Source organism: Miniopterus natalensis, chromosome 10 (assembly GCF_054644295.1).
Source record: "Miniopterus natalensis isolate mMinNat1 chromosome 10, mMinNat1.hap1, whole genome shotgun sequence".
Lineage (NCBI taxonomy): Eukaryota > Metazoa > Chordata > Mammalia > Chiroptera > Miniopteridae > Miniopterus > Miniopterus natalensis.
Genome location: NC_142090.1, coordinates 72,805,061 through 72,823,729, shown reverse-complemented (window position 1 = coordinate 72,823,729; position 18,669 = coordinate 72,805,061). Strand labels below are relative to the sequence as shown.

The 18,669-nt window shown below is 33.8% G+C and overlaps 1 protein-coding gene across 3 annotated transcripts in view; it reads left to right on the top strand.

The window, feature by feature from the left end:
• Positions 1-18,669, top strand: part of HYCC1 (hyccin PI4KA lipid kinase complex subunit 1) — a 56,655-nt gene that overhangs the window by 27,788 nt on the left and 10,198 nt on the right. For all 3 annotated transcript variants that reach the window (XM_016217024.2, XM_087821204.1, XM_016217025.2), the window contains exons 4-10: positions 3,298-3,477; positions 4,299-4,379; positions 4,874-4,989; positions 5,604-5,699; positions 10,485-10,601; positions 12,308-12,395; positions 12,908-13,067. In XM_016217024.2, the coding sequence (XP_016072510.1) occupies positions 3,298-3,477; positions 4,299-4,379; positions 4,874-4,989; positions 5,604-5,699; positions 10,485-10,601; positions 12,308-12,395; positions 12,908-13,067 (838 nt within the window). The remainder of the gene's footprint in view (positions 1-3,297; positions 3,478-4,298; positions 4,380-4,873; positions 4,990-5,603; positions 5,700-10,484; positions 10,602-12,307; positions 12,396-12,907; positions 13,068-18,669) is intronic.

The window sequence follows — 18,669 nt, the reverse complement described above, 5'->3', positions numbered from 1 at the left end:
AAAAAATGTAAGGCATTTACAGAAAGGCAAGCACTGGCTGGTGCTTTTCCCAGTCCTTCCTTTTTCCCTCTTCCATCTTTTCTTTTTTTTAGATAGAAGATTTAGGTTGAAGGTGATAAAATTATCTATACTCCAGATTCTGGTGCTTATAAATCTCACCATTCTTAGTAGAAATAGAAAAGGGTTAGAAATAGGGTAGAAAATGAAAAGGCATGGCATTTGGGAAAAAAGCAAATAGGCTAACACAACAGTTAACGAGAGAGGATAAGACTGGTAGGAACTGAGGTGGAAAGAGATTTTGGTTGTAACCATGGTGGATCTTGAAATCTGTCATAAGCAGTTTAGACTTTCTTTGCACTGAAGGGATGACTTGATTAGATTATTCTTTTAAGAAAGTGGCTACTCGAAAGATAGATTTGGAGAATGGATAGATGAGACTGACGAATGTCAGAGGGATGGAGGAGGGCAGGTGGGTGGAGGGGGAGAGAGTAACCAAAGAATTTATATGCATATATGCACAACCCAAGGACATGGACAGTGGTGGGGAGAGGGACTGGGGAGGGGGAAGGGACAGGGTGGAACAGGTCATTGGGGAGAAAAAGGGACATCTGTAATATTTTAAACAAATAAAAAAAATTGAAAGCAAGAGATTAGGCTGCTATGAAAATAGCCCAGGAGGGAGCTGTTGAAAACCTGACCTGGGGCGATGCCAGCTGGAATGAAAAGAGGTGGAGCAGAGGGGAGGAATGTGAGGTGTGTGATTCTTTTGTACTGATTTTGGAAGAAGACATGATAGGCTCGAACACTGCTAATCTCATTATTCTGGTAAAATAACTTATACTCTGGAGTTCAGTCCTCTATGGACCTATGTGCCTTTGGGATGAAACTATCAGAACTAGAGTCCTTGGTTATTTGAGTAGTTCACCTCTTTTGGAGGAGGTCTGGAATAACCCAGCTTCTGCTGAGTGTGCTGTAAAGTACATCATGAATTTTAGGTGCTGAAGGAAAGATTAGGAACTATAGTGACAAGCCAAAAAATGTTAGTTGGAATAACTGAATAGAATAATCATACTTTGCTTGTCCCTCCCTCTTCCCCAAAGCTACTTAATTTGTATAGTATGTGAAAGTTGTTTCCTTGAAGGGTTTTAGATTTTAGTGTGTTTGGGTAGAAGCTGTTTTCAAGTTTTCCATATTTAGTTGAGAATTATTTCACCAAGTACAAGTTTAGCTATGTGCTTTATTATTATTTTTAAACAAATTAAATCTTGTTTATCATTTCATGATTAATATTTTTGAAAGACTTAAAAATTATTAAATTATTCTTCTGATGAAGTATGTTTTAACCAGGCTACCTTGGATAGAGTTTGTAAGGTAGTACAAACTAGCCTGATAGACTAGTTTTACTGATAGGCTAGTTTGGTTCACAGCATTTCTTTTATTTAGATTGACAATGAATACAGCTCTAATGGTTCATAGCACTATTTCTCAAACTGTGGTGAAAGACCAGTTTTTAAAAATTTTCAATCTGTCACAGGATGTGTGTTCCTAATGTTCATGATGAACATGCAACTCACATCCCATGTGAGGCTCCACATGAATTCGATAACCCCTAACTGATCTATACTCTGTTGAATAAGTGCTGATCATCCACTTGGATGTTGTAGCAATATCAAGTTGCTATAAAAGTTTCTAAATTCTTCCTTTCAGTTTCTGTATTTATATTGTTGGGGACTGGTAGCAGTTTGTTTATGGTCTTTAGTCCATGGACCACACTTTCAGAAGCACAGATTTAGGAGGTTTTGCATGTAATTTTGTTTTATGGTTTTTGCCTGATCAATGTGGTGAAGACAGTATGTAATCTGTATTCTTAAAAGACAACTCTACTTTAAAAATTATATTTAGAAGTGCTTCTAAAATTTCACAGTGTAATCTACTTTAACATCACAACCTTCCTTTTGCTGTTTAGATTATTTGGAGATATTCCTAATGAGTTAATAACATTGTCTTTTGGCATTTTTGAAATTTGGGACATTGGTTCTGGTGTTCTTTGAAGTCTGGCAAATTTGGTATTTGGATTTTACTGATAGTACATTTTCATTATTCAGTTTAATTCATTTAATAAATATTTGTTGAACCCCAAAATGTTCCAGAAATAACTTAGAAATATAGTAGTGAACAAAATTGACTAAATTCTTGATCTTATGAGTTAGAATTCATACTCTGGTAAGTGGGATACATCAAACAAATATCTAAAGGTATAATACAATGCCAGTTCGTGATAAAACTATGGAGATAAATAAAGTGGAGTAGGGACTGAGGAGGTGATAGTTGAGTCAAGGTCTGAATGCGTGAGAGGGAGAAAAAAAACTGGGGGCAAGAGCTTTCCAGGAGAGGAAATAGGAACTGAAAAGGACCTGGGATAGGTGGTATGTGTGGTATGCTCAAGAAACCATAAAGAGGCAGTTTATGGTATAGTGAAGTTTTCTTGACTGGTGCTTTTTAACTGACTTTTTATAACTTAAAGATAGGCACATGATTGAAGGCTAACAATGCTCAGGTCTCTTAAGAAACCAGATGTTTTTTGAAAGCACCACATAAAGTCTCTTTAGTGTTCTAGGTGTAGGGAGCCCAAAGTGAAGAGAGGGTCAGTTCAATGGCTACTGGCACCTGAGTAGTAATTTCCTTCCTACTTTTCTATATCTTTTTCCACCTTAGTAGTTCAATTAAAAAAAAATTATTTTTACAAGACTTTCTTGTAAAATTACCCAAACTTAACTCTTTCCCATCTTCTATTTCTGTTTTAGTCATTTAAAGGCATTTTAAAGTCACATTTCTATTACCATTAGAAATCTCTCTTAGGAGACAGACATTTTATAAATGGATTGTTGTAAAAGTTTATTTGTAACTTAGCTGTTTTAGAATGCAGACTGGAAAGAGGGTACATGATGACTAGGTTCTCGTTAGACCCATAAAAAGTCCATTTAGCATGTGAAAATATATGCGATGTGCAGTTCTCTCGTAATATACTAGAAAACCTACCCGCCAAGTACAACAGTGTTTCCATGAGAAAAATACATTAAAAAATTCACACCATACACTAGGAACGAACAGCATGTGCTCCATCGCTTGTCTCAAATATATTCAAGTTACACAAGTCAAACACCACCTGTAATTCCCCCAAAAGGAAACACGTTTACGTTTCAGTAATTGCCAACCAGGGAAGAACTTGTATATTTTATCTGTCAGTGTTACTCAAATACAACCCAATCCTAGAACTAACGTTTTGTCCTCTTACAGTTGCTGGAACCTGTCTGTCACCAGCTCTTTGAATTCTATCGCAGTGGAGAGGAGCAGTTACTCCGATTTACACTGCAGTTTCTTCCAGAACTGATTTGGTGCTACCTTGCGGTCTCAGCCAGCAGAAATGTGCATAGCAGTGGATGCATTGAAGCTCTTCTCCTAGGGGTTTACAATTTGGTTTGTATTTAATGTGGTTAGCAAAATGTTTTTTGGCAAAAGCAAATACATAACCTTTTCAGCAAAAGCAAATACCTAATAGCAACTACTTTTCATGTTTGTAAAGCTAATATTTGTTTTTTGTACGTCAAATAACTTAGCTCATTCTTCCAAACATAACTTTATGGCGCTTGAGGGCTTATACGGGCATACATATAATTATGTAAATAAATCTTTTGGAATTGACTGAAGACTGAAAATCAGACCAATTCTTTTATGGAGGTATCTGAAAATGTAATTATTGAAGTTAAAAATTTTTAAACTTAAAATCCATTGCCTATAAATTGTTTTGTAGCCTCCACAAAAAGTTTAGGAGAGAAAATTTGATTTAACATCTACCACTAATAATTCTGTAAAATCTGGACTGTCTCCAGAGTTTATAGCATTGATTTAACATGTAATTGGAATTACTAATAGTATTTGTATATTAATTATTATGACATTCTATATACTTAAGGTTTCTACTTTTTAAAATGGAAAAAAAAATTGAGCCTTTTCTTAACATATTTCATAACTGTGTCAATTGATTTAGAAAATGTAACTTTTTACATTAAGACATTACATCTGTATTTCAGCCATCCTTAAAATTATGTGTTACTTATATTTTAAAAGTGGAAGGTGTTTGTGAATAATTGATAATGGATTATCATAATTTAAGATTTGAGCTGACTTTAAAATTCTTTTTTTTTTAGGTCTTTTTTTTTTTAAGAATAATTTAAATTTAGCTTTAAATTTATGTGCGAAAAATAAATATTTTAATATACTTTCTTTTACTTTTGTAGGAAATAGTTGACAAACAGGGACATAGCAAAATATTGAGTTTTACGATTCCATCTTTATCCAAACCGTCTGTGTATCATGAAGTAAGTGACATTTTATCAAAGAATGCTTATTGTTGCTATCTGAAGTTGCCATAAATTAGGGTGTGGTTATTGAGGCAAATTTTTTTGATCAATTTATTAGTACCTCAAGTATAAAACAATAAAGTATTTGCTATTTCCAAATTTGAAATGAGAAATAAAAATCATTAAAGTTTAAAATCTGATTGTAAGAGATGTATTCAAAGTATTCATTTTGAAATATTTTTCTCCCCTTCCAATGGATAAGACTAGTCTATTTTTTTTTGTAGCAATTATGTATTTTCATGGTAGAATTTTTGAAGCTAACCTATTATTTCTATTTGTAGTTTGGTTGTTAATTATTTATTAAATCTTTGAGCAGAAAATTTAATAGACAATCTGAATATTTTTAAGATATATGATCATGGCAATTATTCTTAGTGGTGTATGTATTCTAAGTATCACATATTTAACAGAAGATTTTTTATTTCTTCTTTATTCAAATGTCTTATCTTTAGCCTTCCAGCATTGGGTCCATGGCTCTGACTGAAAGTGCACTATCCCAGCATGGTTTGTCAAAAGTGGTGTACAGTGGACCTCACCCCCAAAGGGAGATGCTGACAGCACAGAATAGGTATACTGTCAAGATATAACCTACACTACTACCGCACTGATAAAAAAAAAATTTCCAGCAGATTTATAAATAATGTTTAATGAGTTGTATATAGCAATTTTTAAAAATATTGAGTCATTGTACAAAAGAAAAAACACATCTTCCTGATTTGTCACTTACACTTTGCTTTAGATGTCATTGGAAACATCAAATTTTTAAGGAAATTTTCACATGACTGTTACTTGGGAAGTCATCTTTTTCCTTTTAGTTTAGTTTAGTTTTGTTTTTTTAATATATCTTTACTGATTTCAGAGAGAGGAAGGGAGAGGGAGAGAGAGAGATAGAAACAATGATGAGAGAGTCATTGATCGGCTGCCTTCTGCACGCTCCCTACCAGGGATTGAGCCGCAGCCCAGGCATGTGCCCTGACCGGGAATCAAACCGGGATCTCCTGGATCCTAGGTTGATGCTCAAACACCGAGCCACGAGAGCTGGGTTCCTTTTAGTTTTGTATTGTTGTTGTGATTATTTTGTACAGGCCTGTTCTATAACATAACACCTCTTCCCAGTGCCTGCTTAATTACGGATGACTTAGAAATCTAAGGATTTGTAACTATTCTTTTGTTTATCTTTAGGTTTGAAGTGTTGACATTCCTTTTGTTGTGTTACAATGCTGCCTTAACCTATATGCCCAGTGTTTCTCTTCAATCATTGTGTCAGATTTGTTCAAGGTAAATTAAAATTTTAATATTGAAGTATATGAATCTAGAGTTGCTAGTTTGTTATATATCTAAGTTATTTTTGTTTTATCATTTGTTTAAACATTAAATAAGTTAATATGAAGTTCAGCCTAGCCAACACATAGGAAGTTTCTTATAAATTATAGTAACAAAAAACACAAGAGGGTAAAGTTGAATAGTATTCAATGGGATATTTCATTAGAAAAGGCTCATACTATATAATTAAAAGGATGGAGGTGTTATGTATTTCAGTATTTGGCATGTGGTTGGTTTCTCTTTTGTTTGCTTACTTATTTTACAAAAATTATTATGTATTTCTGTTGTACTTTAACTTGGTACCAAGAAATAAGTAAGATATACTGGTTTTTAAACTTTCCTTGTTTAAAAAAATTGAGCCAATGGATTGGTTAAATAAATTATGATAGTGCTTAGGTATACTATGCAAACATTTAAAAATTCCAATTTAAAAAGATGCTTGCTGGTAGATTATATATGCTCTGACTCCAGCATTGACTCTGCATGACAGTAGTTACTTCTGATCGGTAGGATTAGGGTTTGTTTTACTTTTTCCTGTGTGGTTTTCTGTCCTTTTCTCAATTTGCTGTAACGGACATGTTACCTTTTTAAAAAAAATAACAAATTGAAACAAAAAGACACAGAAAATGTCTTTAGTAATTCAAGCAAATGGGGAAAATAGAGAATTAGGGAGCCTGTAAAATAATTTAGATTTGGGAGACTTATATAGAAAATGTAACTTTGAAATGTTAGTAAGAGGGAGGCTGCAGAGTGCAATACTCAGAAATCAAAACAAAACAGAAAAGCAGAAATCGATCCTGAGTAGGATAGAAAACTGTACAGGACCAGGGAGAAAAGGTTGATGTAAGGAGAGGTGCTTGCCAGAGAAGGTGGAGATGTGCAAAGCTAGACAATTCCTGAATTAGCCTAATTACATTTCCTAGACCTTGGAAGATGATACCCATGTGCCATCTCTCCCACTTACTGAGTTTCTCTAATGTGTTTCTTGTTTTAAATCCTTTAAAGTCACAGGTGCCCAGACTTTTGAATTTTACAAGATCCATAAAATTTCAAAAAAAGCTGGAGTGGGTGGAGTATCTACACAGTGTTGCCAATGTTTTATCTTGCCAACTGGTATTATAAATATCTACCATCAACATTATTTAACAAAACAGAGAGTATTTTAATATGAAAAAGCAGGGAGAGGAAAAGGGAAGAAGAATAATTTATAAATTAAAAATGGGATGTTTTGTCTTTATTTCTCATTTCACTGTGATCTAGTAAACTGTTATGGACTAAAATGAGGATAAGGGCCAACACTTCAGAAAAACTCTCTTAAGGAGTGACTTGATGCCGCCGTTTTCACCTTTAGAACTTACGGCAGATGACAAAGTCCAGCTTCTACTCTGAAGCAGTGTCTTATGTGGTAGGACCCAGGAATGATGATACAGATATAGATATATAGAGACATCTATACCATGTATCTGAAACTTAGCATCTCCTAAAACAGTGTGTCTTATTTGTCCAAGTTCATTTAATGACACTGCCATCCAGACGACTATCCACACTAGTGTAGGAATAAGTATACTCCTATTATTCCTTTATCCCCACTCTTGATTTTACTTTCTAGATGTGACTCCAACCCCACCCTTAACTCCTCCCCACAATACTACTTTAATTCGGCTCACTTCATCTCACTTGTGGGGTATTTGACACTCTCCTCTCCCGTTTCAGTGACCTCTTCCAGGATAACCTGAGTGATATAATCAAAAGACCAATCTGATCATGTCACTCCCTTGCTTAAAACAACAAAACAAAAACCTTTAGTTGCTTCTCACTGCCTACATAATAAAGCCTCGCTGATTATAAGATACGCTGTGATCTGACCCCTTGCTAGCTGCTCCATTATTTTCTAGTGTCCTAGCATTCTGTCCCACTAGAATTGCCTATCTCCCTGAGGGCGTGCTGTTTCATCCTTTTATCTTCAAGGCTCTGTCCAAAGGAATATCTTTCTGGGAAGACTTCTCTGACCTTCTGCTTCTTCCACTAGAGTTTTCCACTCTCTGCTTTTGTTACCTCTGTAACTTGTTCATTGCAGATATTTGTTTACTATTCAATCTCCATGGTTAAATTGTGAATCCCTGTGGGTGCTACAGCTTTCACCTATATCCCTAGTGTCTGACACAATATAAATCTTCAATAAGTATTTACTGAATGAATAAATAAATTGAAAAATTCTATCTTTCATATATTGGTTCTCTGTTATTTACTACCACCCCTATCATAAAGGTGCAAGGTGTAAGAAAGTAAGATGGCTCTAAGTTTGATTTTTTAGATGATAAGAGTAAGAGGAGTCTATTCTAGTTTAGATTTAAGTTTTTGTAATAGCAAGAAACATTTGAATTGGTTTTATTTCACATCCAGCTAATTTTTCTCAGTTTCTGTCTTAGTCACCTCAAGCTGCTATAACAAAATACCATAGACTGAGTGGCTTAAACAGTAGACATTTATTTCTCACAGTTGGGGAGTCTGGCAGATCGAAAGTGTAAGTGCCAGCAGATTTGGTTCCTGGTGAACGCCATCTTCCTGGCTTGCAGGCTACTGCCTTGTCATCGTGCCTCCACATGGCAGACACCTCTGGTCTCTCTTCTTCTAAGGGCACTAACCTCATGGTGGGTGCCTCACTTTCATAACTTCATCTAAACCTAGTTACTCCCAAGGGTCCCATCTCCAAATATTACCATATTGGGGAATTAGGTCTTCAACATGAATTTGAGGGGGACACAAATATTCAGTCCATAAGTATCCCTGCTCCCCTTTACCCTTGGTTCTAAAGAGTTTTAAGATCCTTTCAATATAAAATGAATTGATATTTACTCTTTAAAGTTGCTTTGAATTAATGATATCCTCAGGGGGATATTTTTGAAATGGTCTGTGGTATACTTGGGCATGTTTAAGGAAAGGCTTAGGTTCCTTGAGTAGAGGAAATATTAAGTTCTAGGTAGTAATTGCATGGGGGGAAGGAGTAAATAATTACTATCTATTGACTAATACTGTATTAAGTAATGGTTATATTATATCAACCACAGCACATTATGAAAAAACAGCTATTTTCCCATTTTATTAAAAATAGAAACTTATAAAAGGGACATCTGTAATATTAAAAAAAAAAAAATAGAATCTTACTCTTTATTTTAAAAGCAGTGCATGTTGATTATAGAAAATTTAGAAAATACATAAAAATATAAAGAAGAAAGTACATCACCTGGCTGGATGGCTCAGTTAGTTGGAGAATTGTCCTGCACACCAAAAAGTTTTGGTTTCAATCCCTGATTTGAGGTGCTTATGGGAGGCAGATAATCCATGGTTCTCTCACATCAATGTTTCTCTTTCTCTCTGTCTCCCTTCGTCTCTCTTAAAAAAAAAATCAATTAAAAAAAAACCTAACATATCCTCAGGTGAGGATTAAAAAAAGGGAAGAAAATACTGCTATAATCCCACAGCTCAGAGATAACTCTCTGACTTTGTATATGATCTTTTTATAGTGACACATGCCATTCACATATTTGTTTATTGTAAAACCAGATTAGGCTTCATGTGTTGTTTTGTACAATTTTTTTCCCTGTCATTTAAGTAGACTTTCAAAACATCATGTTTAATTGTTTCATAGTATTATCTGAGTGATTTAGAATTGGTTCCCTGTGTTGGACTTTGGGTGGCTTCCTATTCATTATAATAAGTACTCCTTAACTTTAATACTCATTAAATATTCTTCACTATAATAAATACTTCTTTACGTTTCAATTCTTTTTAAAAAAAATATATCTTTATTGATTTCAGAGAGAGGAAAGGAGAGGGAGAGAGGGAGAGAAACATCAATGATGAGAGAGTCATTGATCGGCTGCAGCCCACAACCCGGGCATGTGCCCTGACCAGGAATCGAACCCTGATCGCCTGGATCCTAGGTCGACGCTCAACCACTGAGCCACGCCCGGCTGGGCTACATTTCAATTTTTTATGATAGTTTCTTTAAAAATTTTTGGTAAAAATCGATTGATCTTTCTTTAGGATTCTACCTTTGTTATCATGTTTAGGCATTCAAAGAATATGTATTTGCTTCTGTTTTATTTCTCATGGTTTTTAACATTGAAAATTGCAACCTATCTTTAGTTTATTAATCTTTAAAAGATGGCATTTAAATTCCGTCAGCATTTAAATTCGGCCAGCGGGACCCACTCCTTGCCGGGAACTAAAGTTCCCTTTCATCAGATAAAAGTTAAGATATGTACTGTGTGATGTTTGAGTCTAATTTTAGAGGGTTTTTTTTGTTTGCTTCATTTTGTTTTTTTGTTTGTATGTTTTTGAAGCCTACAGTTTGTGACAAGAATTTTGTCAGAGATGGAGAATCACACCACAGATCTATTGATGATAAATAGTGCTGAGTTCCATGTAATAAGTTTTACAGTGACCAAAAATTATTAATAATTGAATTGATCAAAATTAGTGAATCAACTTAGAGAATCTGGTTCACTTACTATATACTAACATCCCTCTAACTCTATACATTTTTCCCCCAGGCTGATTTGCTCAGGAAAATGTTACAGACAGATGTCCTGTTTGGGAAGATTCTTTGTTTCATAGCTGTTAGGTTTGTTTAGAGAAGAGAGCATACCTAGTATATTGATGGCTTATAAATGTTCAAAAGTAAATTACCTAAATTTTTAACAATTTTACAAATATATTTATTTTTGGTCTTTCTAGAATCTGTGTTTGTGGATATCCCAGACAACATGTCAGAAAATACAAAGGTGTAAGTAGCAGGATACCAGTTTCTTCAGGATTCATGGTGCAGATGTTAACAGGGATTTATTTTGCTTTGTAAGTTTATTTCATATACAAAGTAAACATTTGATCTTTTTGGAAAATTGTAGTTTGTTATTTTATTGTTACTATATACTTATCTCAATAGATAAACAATTGGCATATTTTTGTGAAAGAATATGAATCAAGATCTTGATAATAGAGCTTATTATTTCAAATATATCTTTTAATGTTCTGAAGAATTTGTATTCAATTGAAACATTTTATCATTTTTAAAAAATTTAAGAACAGAATGAAAATTAGTAACACCTAAATATACTCACAGTTCCTTTTTTCATTACTCTTTTTTGCTGTAATTTCCAAATAGCTCCCTGCCAATGAATATCTTTTTCCATTCTAGAAATTTTAACTCTTGAAAAAACAATTTAGAGCCTCTTTGATCACAAATAATTTATTAATTTCTAATATTGATGCTCAGCCTTAATGCCTTAGCTACTAGTACTTTTCTCTGAACCCTATCTTTTATAATTCTTTTTTTCCCCTTTTTTATTGGATTTATTGAGGTGACATTGGTCAATAAAGTTATTTAGGTTTTAGGTATAAATTCTATAATGCATCATCTGTATATTGTATTGTGTTTTCAGTACCCCAAGTCAAGTCTCCTTCCATCACCATTTATTCCCCCTTTTACCCTCCTCTATCTCCCCTACCCCCCTTTCCCTTTGGTAATCACCATATTATTGTCTGTGTCTATGAGGTGTTATTGTTTTTTCTTAATCGCTTCACCTTTTTACTTAGTAATTCTTTTGATCACAATTTATTATTAATTTGCTATTTATTCTATTAATTTCTAACTAGTATTTAATTGCTTAGATATTAGTATTTTTCTTTAAACCCTATCATTTACTTGGTGATTCTCTTACTACACATATCTTACTATACTTTGTATTATATTCACTTGATACTTTAATTTCCCTAGTAGATTATAATCCTTTTGACAGAAGGCAGAATTTATTATCTTTGGGTCAAATCTGGCTTGCTGCCGATTAAAAATTTTTTGTTGTTGAAACACAGCCACATCCATTTGTTTTCATATTGTCTATGGCTGCTTCTGTGCTGTAGTGACAGAACTGAGTAATTATAATAGAGACTGTATGGCCCCCAAGCCAAAAATATTCATTATCTATTCCTTTAAGAAAAAGTTTGTTGACCCATGTGTTAAACCTTTAATATTGTCCCATTCTACGCAACACACACTTTTCCCCCAATATATTGCTCATATTTGCAATGTACATCATGTACACTTCTAAATGACTATCAAAATGCAAAGAAGTAACTCCTTAGGGTACTGCAAGCCACAGTAGTTGTGGATTCCCATTAAAAGCTGTGGGAGTTACTGAATAATTTGAGCATAAAGTGTTGGAACATTATTCTAAGGTATATAATTTATTATGTTCTGACTTGCTTTGAAAGTGTAAAATGCTTTGAAATTCCCTGGCTTTTTTGATATCTGTTCCTTAAATAGAAATGTCTTTAGAGAAGAAATGTATATCTACCAAATGTTATTTTCTACTTATTGGCTTTCAGATACAATTGAAAGGAATTCAAAGATTTAAATATATGTTTTTAAGGAGTGTGGAATGCTGAGCAATGTGCTAATCTGACCGATTATTTTCCTCAGTAAAGATAGTTTCTCATTATATTTTATTCAATTATATAGAATTAATTTAAACTAATTATATTTTATTTATTTAATTTTATAGTTATAATGGAGAGTGGGATCTAGCTCAAAAAGCATTGGATGATATTATATACAGAGCCCAGTTAGAGTTATATCCAGAGCCATTGCTGGTAAGTGCCTCACTTACTTACGCAATTTTTTAATTTAAAAATTCCCAAATTAGAACTATAAATTGAGGAATTCATAGTACATTAATATGTCATTAATACTCAGTGATTCATGCTCCTGTTATACTAGGAAAATTTTATACTTGAAAAGGTATATATATAAAATAAAATTTGAAAATTTCATTTAACTAACTTCTTGGATACCTGGTAAATAGTGTTTTTAACTTATAAGAATGTTCTCCTTAACATGCTAGAGCTACATTTATTAGTTAGCATTAGGCGTTTGGAAATATAATTCGATCTTTGGAAATTTCATCTCTTACATGTTGTATTTAACCGTACGTTTTCCCCTGAGCTCGTACTCCTTATTCCGGAGGGTTTGTGTATCATCTTATGGAATACCTTAGAGAAAGTGTTCTTTTTAAAACCTGTTAAAATTGAACACTTTGTCTTATCTAAGGGTATAATAATACATTTTTAAATACCAATCTTAAACTGTTATGTTTCCTTCTTAGGTTGCTAATGCAATAAAGGCTTCATTGCCTCACGGTGCCATGAAATCTAGTAAGGAGGGTACAAGGTGTATTCAAGTTGAAATCACACCAACTTCCTCTAGAATATCAAGAAATGCAGTAACCAGCATGTCAATAAGAGGTCATAGGTGGAAAAGACATGGTAAGAAATAAAAACCTCTACACATTAGAGGACTGTTGAGTCTATCACATTTTTCTCTGTCCTTACGGTGCTATAATTCCTGGCTTTAGTAAACGGTATCATAGTGGCATGGAAAAGAGTTGTTGGGTCACTTTTAACTTCTAATTTACTGTCAATGAGTGACAGGCTACAAGGAAAATACAGCCCCTTATGTTACATATACAAATGAAAGTTTATTTAAACATTGGCTTTTAAATTATATTTCAATAGGGAGAAAAGTATGAAAATGCATGTAAAAGTTATCCATACATTTTGAGTTTCTTTTCACAATTACTTGCAAATATTTCTTAATGTTTCTGATTTCTCAACTAGCCTTCTAGTAGGTTCACTTGCATATTGAAGTAGAGCGGCAAATAGGGACTTCAGCATTTCTTCTGGGTTTCCTGTAAAGGATATCATAGTACTGATGCAACTCTGGGCATTTCTGTTTTCTGGAAGTTAATTTTCTTCCACGATTGTTTGTTTTAATATTCCTTCTTTAGTGCTTCATTTTATTATTTGAAAATTCTATTGGAAGTTAATTTATTCACCATGGTCTTCTCAGTGCTCTCTTATTTCTCTTCCTTCTAATTAATTATTTCTTATTTAATTTCTTGTTCTTTTTATAACTTCCCTCCTACCTGGAAGTTATTGTAGTGGCAGATATCAGTGTATAAGAAGATTGCTGTCACCTTTCTCAGGAGGTAATAATAGAGTGGGAGGCACAAAGTCCCTTCTCTGCCTAAGCAAACATTGATTAGGAGTAAAGCAAAACCAATTCTCTACTTTCCTCTTCCCTTAAACTGATGAAAATGGCAGCTCCTTTTGGAATATTTAATTATATTTGTCCCTATGGTCTCTGTAGAGAAATGCAAAAGTGAGAAGAATGAGATTATTTATGGTGAAGCAAAGCTGATGATGAGGAAAGTTGCCATTGTTTCTTCTCCCGGGAAACCAGGAGATAGGATGTCAGATAAAGAGTGGTGGTGAAATTTCCCAGCTTCATCAATGATCATTTCGAACCTTCTTCTTTTTAGAGTGTGACAGTTCTTGAAGGCATAAGAAAGATGGTAATGTTTGCCATTAGCAAGGCAAATCATGTTACTATTTAAAACAAACAGTCAGACACTTCAGTCTCTTCAGTGAAAATTATGTTACTGAATGGAACTAGATTATAGGTAGAAAGCCATCTAATTAGACATGGTGGTACCCTTGAAATCAGTGGTTTGTTTTGACATAAATAGGTGAACATAGGCACAGAGGCAACAAACCAGATCATGTGGGTCATTGTGGCCATAATGGCTCCCAAATTACCACTCTAGGAAATGTAAGAATGAATTTTAATTCCCTTTCCACTTTCCTTTCTTGCTATTTAAGTGGACATATTGGGAATTAGGGAAAAATATATAGATCCTTCAGTTAAAAATGTAAAATATTGAAGCTCAATTGTATTTGTGCATGTGTGAGAGAAAAAGCTGTGTGGCTGTCCATGCATGCATTTAGCAGAGTAAGATAGGCACCCTGCAGTCAAATGTATGGCATTTTCCAGAAGTAACTTTAAAGAAATAAATCGCCAAAACAAGAGAAAAGACTGCTTGAGGTATCTGGTATCCGTTAGATACTTACATGCTTTCCAGATTACATTTTGGCCCCCACTTGGGCATTTGGCACCTAGTGCTACAGCCTCATTACAGTAACCTTATTATCTATTCCCCTACGCTTATTCAAACTCACAACTCTAACACTTGGGCAACTTCTGTTTTATGGTAACAAAAGTCACAGATAAAGATTTAGAAGAGAATGAACTGTAGAAAGAAGTCAGGTGCATGGAGCAGATACAAAATATAGCTTAGTCCTGTTTACCACCCTACTGTAGTACGAGTTCTAGGTTGCATTCCCTCTTTTTTAATGTAGACTTGGCTTTCCTTTTTATAGCAGTATTTTCTGTTGTTACCCTGTTCGCCTGCATTAAAGACTTCTCAGTTTTCCATCTTTGTTGTCTTGAGTCCTACTTGAACACTTTATTGTCGCTCTGAGCTCTTTAGCTGACACTGGCTTCTTACGGGGAAGATAAGGTATCATTGCTATAGTTCTGAAATATAGAAATAATACATTAATTTTTGCAGAAACAATGCTAAAGGGCTTATAGATTCCGGAGTGACCCACAATGTTTCTGAAGCAGATGGCTATTGACTGTAGGTTAGTTTATGACTGTGTGAAAACACATTTAGAGTTTATTTGATGGAACGCTAATGTGTTTCTTATTCCACTTATATCTCTACTACTCCCTTACCACACCAAACCTCCCAGGAGGAGGGATTTCTTCCCAGACTCCAACTATATCACACAGTAGGAACATGGAATATACAACTTGAAGCCCATGATAATTACGATTGGGGAAGAAGGAGGGAGAAGCTGCATGAACTTTAAGGAATATTCTTTTTCTTTTTCTCCTTGCCTCTTTCTTTGTTACTGCCAGTGCTGGGAAAGAAGAAAGCCATTGGGCCTCCTTTCCCCCTTTTTCTCTTTTATTTATGTTTTTTTAAAATTGAGATATATTTGGCATGTAAAATTATGTTAATTCAAAGTGTGCAATGTGATGATTCAATATATGTATATATTGCAAAATGATCACCACAGCACATCTAGTTAACATCCATTGCCACACATACTCACAAATGTTTTTTTCTTGTGATGAGAATTTTCAGATCTATTCTCTTAGCAACTTGCAAGTATAAAATACTGTTTTATTAACTTACAGTCACCATGCCACCTGCATTACATCACCAGGACTTACTTTTTTTTTTTTTTTTTAATAACTGGAGGTTTTTACTTTATTGACCAGTAGACCACTTTCACCCATATTCCCCCCACCCCCCCCAGTGCTCCCCAATCACCAGTCTGTTCTCTGTATCTATGAGTTTGGTTTTTTTATTTGTTTAGATTTCACATATAAGTGAGATCATATGGTATTTATCTTTCTCTGTCTGACTTATTTTACTTAGCATAATTCCCTCAAGGTCTATCCATGTCATCACAAATGATAGGATTTCCTTTCCTTATTTTTTATGGCTGAATAATATTCCATTGTGTATGTACCACATTTATGTTTTTTAAATATATTTTTATTGATTTTTTTCCTTACCACTTCAAGATTCTCTTATATAATCTATATCTGTTTCCTTAAGCTTTTCCATTTCCTCTCCTCTTCCAGAGCAAATTTAATTGCTACTTTTTTGTCCACTTTACCATGGCCATGACTCACTCTTCTAATTTTAAAAAAATTATCTATACGTGGAATAATGTAACCAACTTTCCTCCTTTTTTTATTTTAATTTTTTTATCCTCACCCAAGGATATGTTTATTGATTTTAGAGAGAGAGGAAGTGGGAGAGAGAGAACATGAGAACATTGTGCCCCAACCAGGGATCAAACCGACAATGTGGGTACGTGCCCTGACCAGGATAGAACCCGAAGCCTTTGGTGCATGGGACGATGCTCCGACCAACTGGGCCACCCGGCCAGGGCCAGCATTCCTCCTTTTAAAATAGTTGTTGAAATACCACCTCTTCATTCTATAAAAGTCCCTAATTAAGTTATGATTGCAAATAATGAGTGCTTTAGCTTTTGCCAACTAGTTAATAAAAAGGCTTATCTGGTGAAACCCCAGTTCTGTGTTACTGCTCACCATTCTTTCCACCTGTGCATTTGTGAGCTAATGAGACAAGGAAGTGAAAAGCACTTAGCACGCTTTAAAGCACTACAACCGTTTGCAACCGGTAGGTATCAGTAATAAAAGCAATATTTGTAAACTAGATCCTTTCAATTTTGTCCTACATTGGGGCCTGGCACATTATTTTGATAACATTGCATTTCATTATTTTGATTTAGGGGATCCAAGAGTACAAAGTTTTAAGTAGTGAAAAAGGAATTGAAAATAAAACTATATATATTTTTAAGTTCTCTAACAGTAATACAAAATAAGTACCGTGGGAATTTTAGAGTAGTTAATTACATGGAATATTTTAGTGAAAAATCAAACAAAATACAATTTACATAAGTGAATTTTACAATTTACATAAGTGAGGTTTCGTGTTGTTACAGCAGTTTTATTGCATTTTCAGTATGAAGTTTCTATTTAAATGATGCCAAGGTGTTTAAATAAAAATAAATGAGTGTAACAAAATTCAGAGTCCTGTGATTATGTCTTTTAAAAATGACAAAAAATGTGATTTATTTCAATTTGTTCAGTGGTTTAGTACTAACTTATTAGATGAGAAAAGAAAAGGAACAATAAAAAGTAGCAGTTCATTTTGGAAAATAATTTTTAAAAAACTGCTTGTCAATTTAGAAAATGTTAAATTTCTGTTGTATAATAACATTGATGAAACAGGACATTACTAACTTTCTAACTGTTGAACACATCTGAATAATTATAAGAAGTGTATTTCAGTTAAGTATTTTAAATATTATTACTTATAAATGTTTCAAAACATTTAAAGTAGTCTTCTTTCTAGATACTGCAATATCTTTCTAGATATCCATAAGCCTTGAGATAGAACATTTATTTTGTGAATCTGACTTTCTATCACTTTATGAGAAAAGCATTTAGTGGAAACAAAGTTGCTAATGGTTATAAAAAGCATTTTGAAAAATGCAGAAGTGATCAAAGTAGCAAACGTTAAAAAATTGGCTATTGGAATTTTACTTCTGCAATTAGAAATGTATAATGTTTATGTTTTTAACTTAAAAGTTGTCTATACTTATTAAGGAAATTTAGGGGGGGGAAACTAGCAGTTTTATAAAAAGGTATAAGTGTTTTTAGTGTAATTTGAGAAGCCCCATTATTTTCAGACTCTAAAATGCTATTTGAGGAACAAATTTTCCTTTCCCAATATAGAGGATAAAACATTTAGACCAAAAATAAGCATTTCCTTCTGGCCAAAGTTAGCATTGCATGAACTTTAATGGGCATTCTTGATATGGAACTTTATACTCACGAAGGATAAAATAAAATATTAGGAAATAGGAGATGACTAAAAGAAAGGGAAATATTAACTAAAGAGCTAAAATATCATGCGGCTACAATCTACACATGAACATTAGGTTTAAAGAGGAAAGAATCCTGGCTCAGCCAACTTTAGAAGAGTACAAAAAAATCTTAGTTTATTTCTGGGTAAAAGTAAAATAATCTATACAGAGAAGTAAGGTATTTTAGAATTATTGCTCTTAGGCAAACACACTTGTTTGTAAATTATTGGTCTACATTTACTGCTACTTATTATTGAGCACCACACCACCCTTCCAACCCCCTTTTTAGGAACAGGTGTTGCACACTGCACGCAGAGGAAGAAATAAGCTTTTATAGATAGTTTTGTAATAGCTATTGCTTACCTGTTTTTGGTCTGTCTGGTCATGAGGATCTTTAATCATCATGAAGGATTCACCTGATCCAGCAGCATCCACGTTGCAATTCTCGAAGGGATTTTTTTTTTTTTAACTTGAGACTTAATAAAGATGACAAAAGAAGTTATTGAAAGTGACCGAGTCCACCTCAGTAAGGAGAATTGTATCATTTAGTATA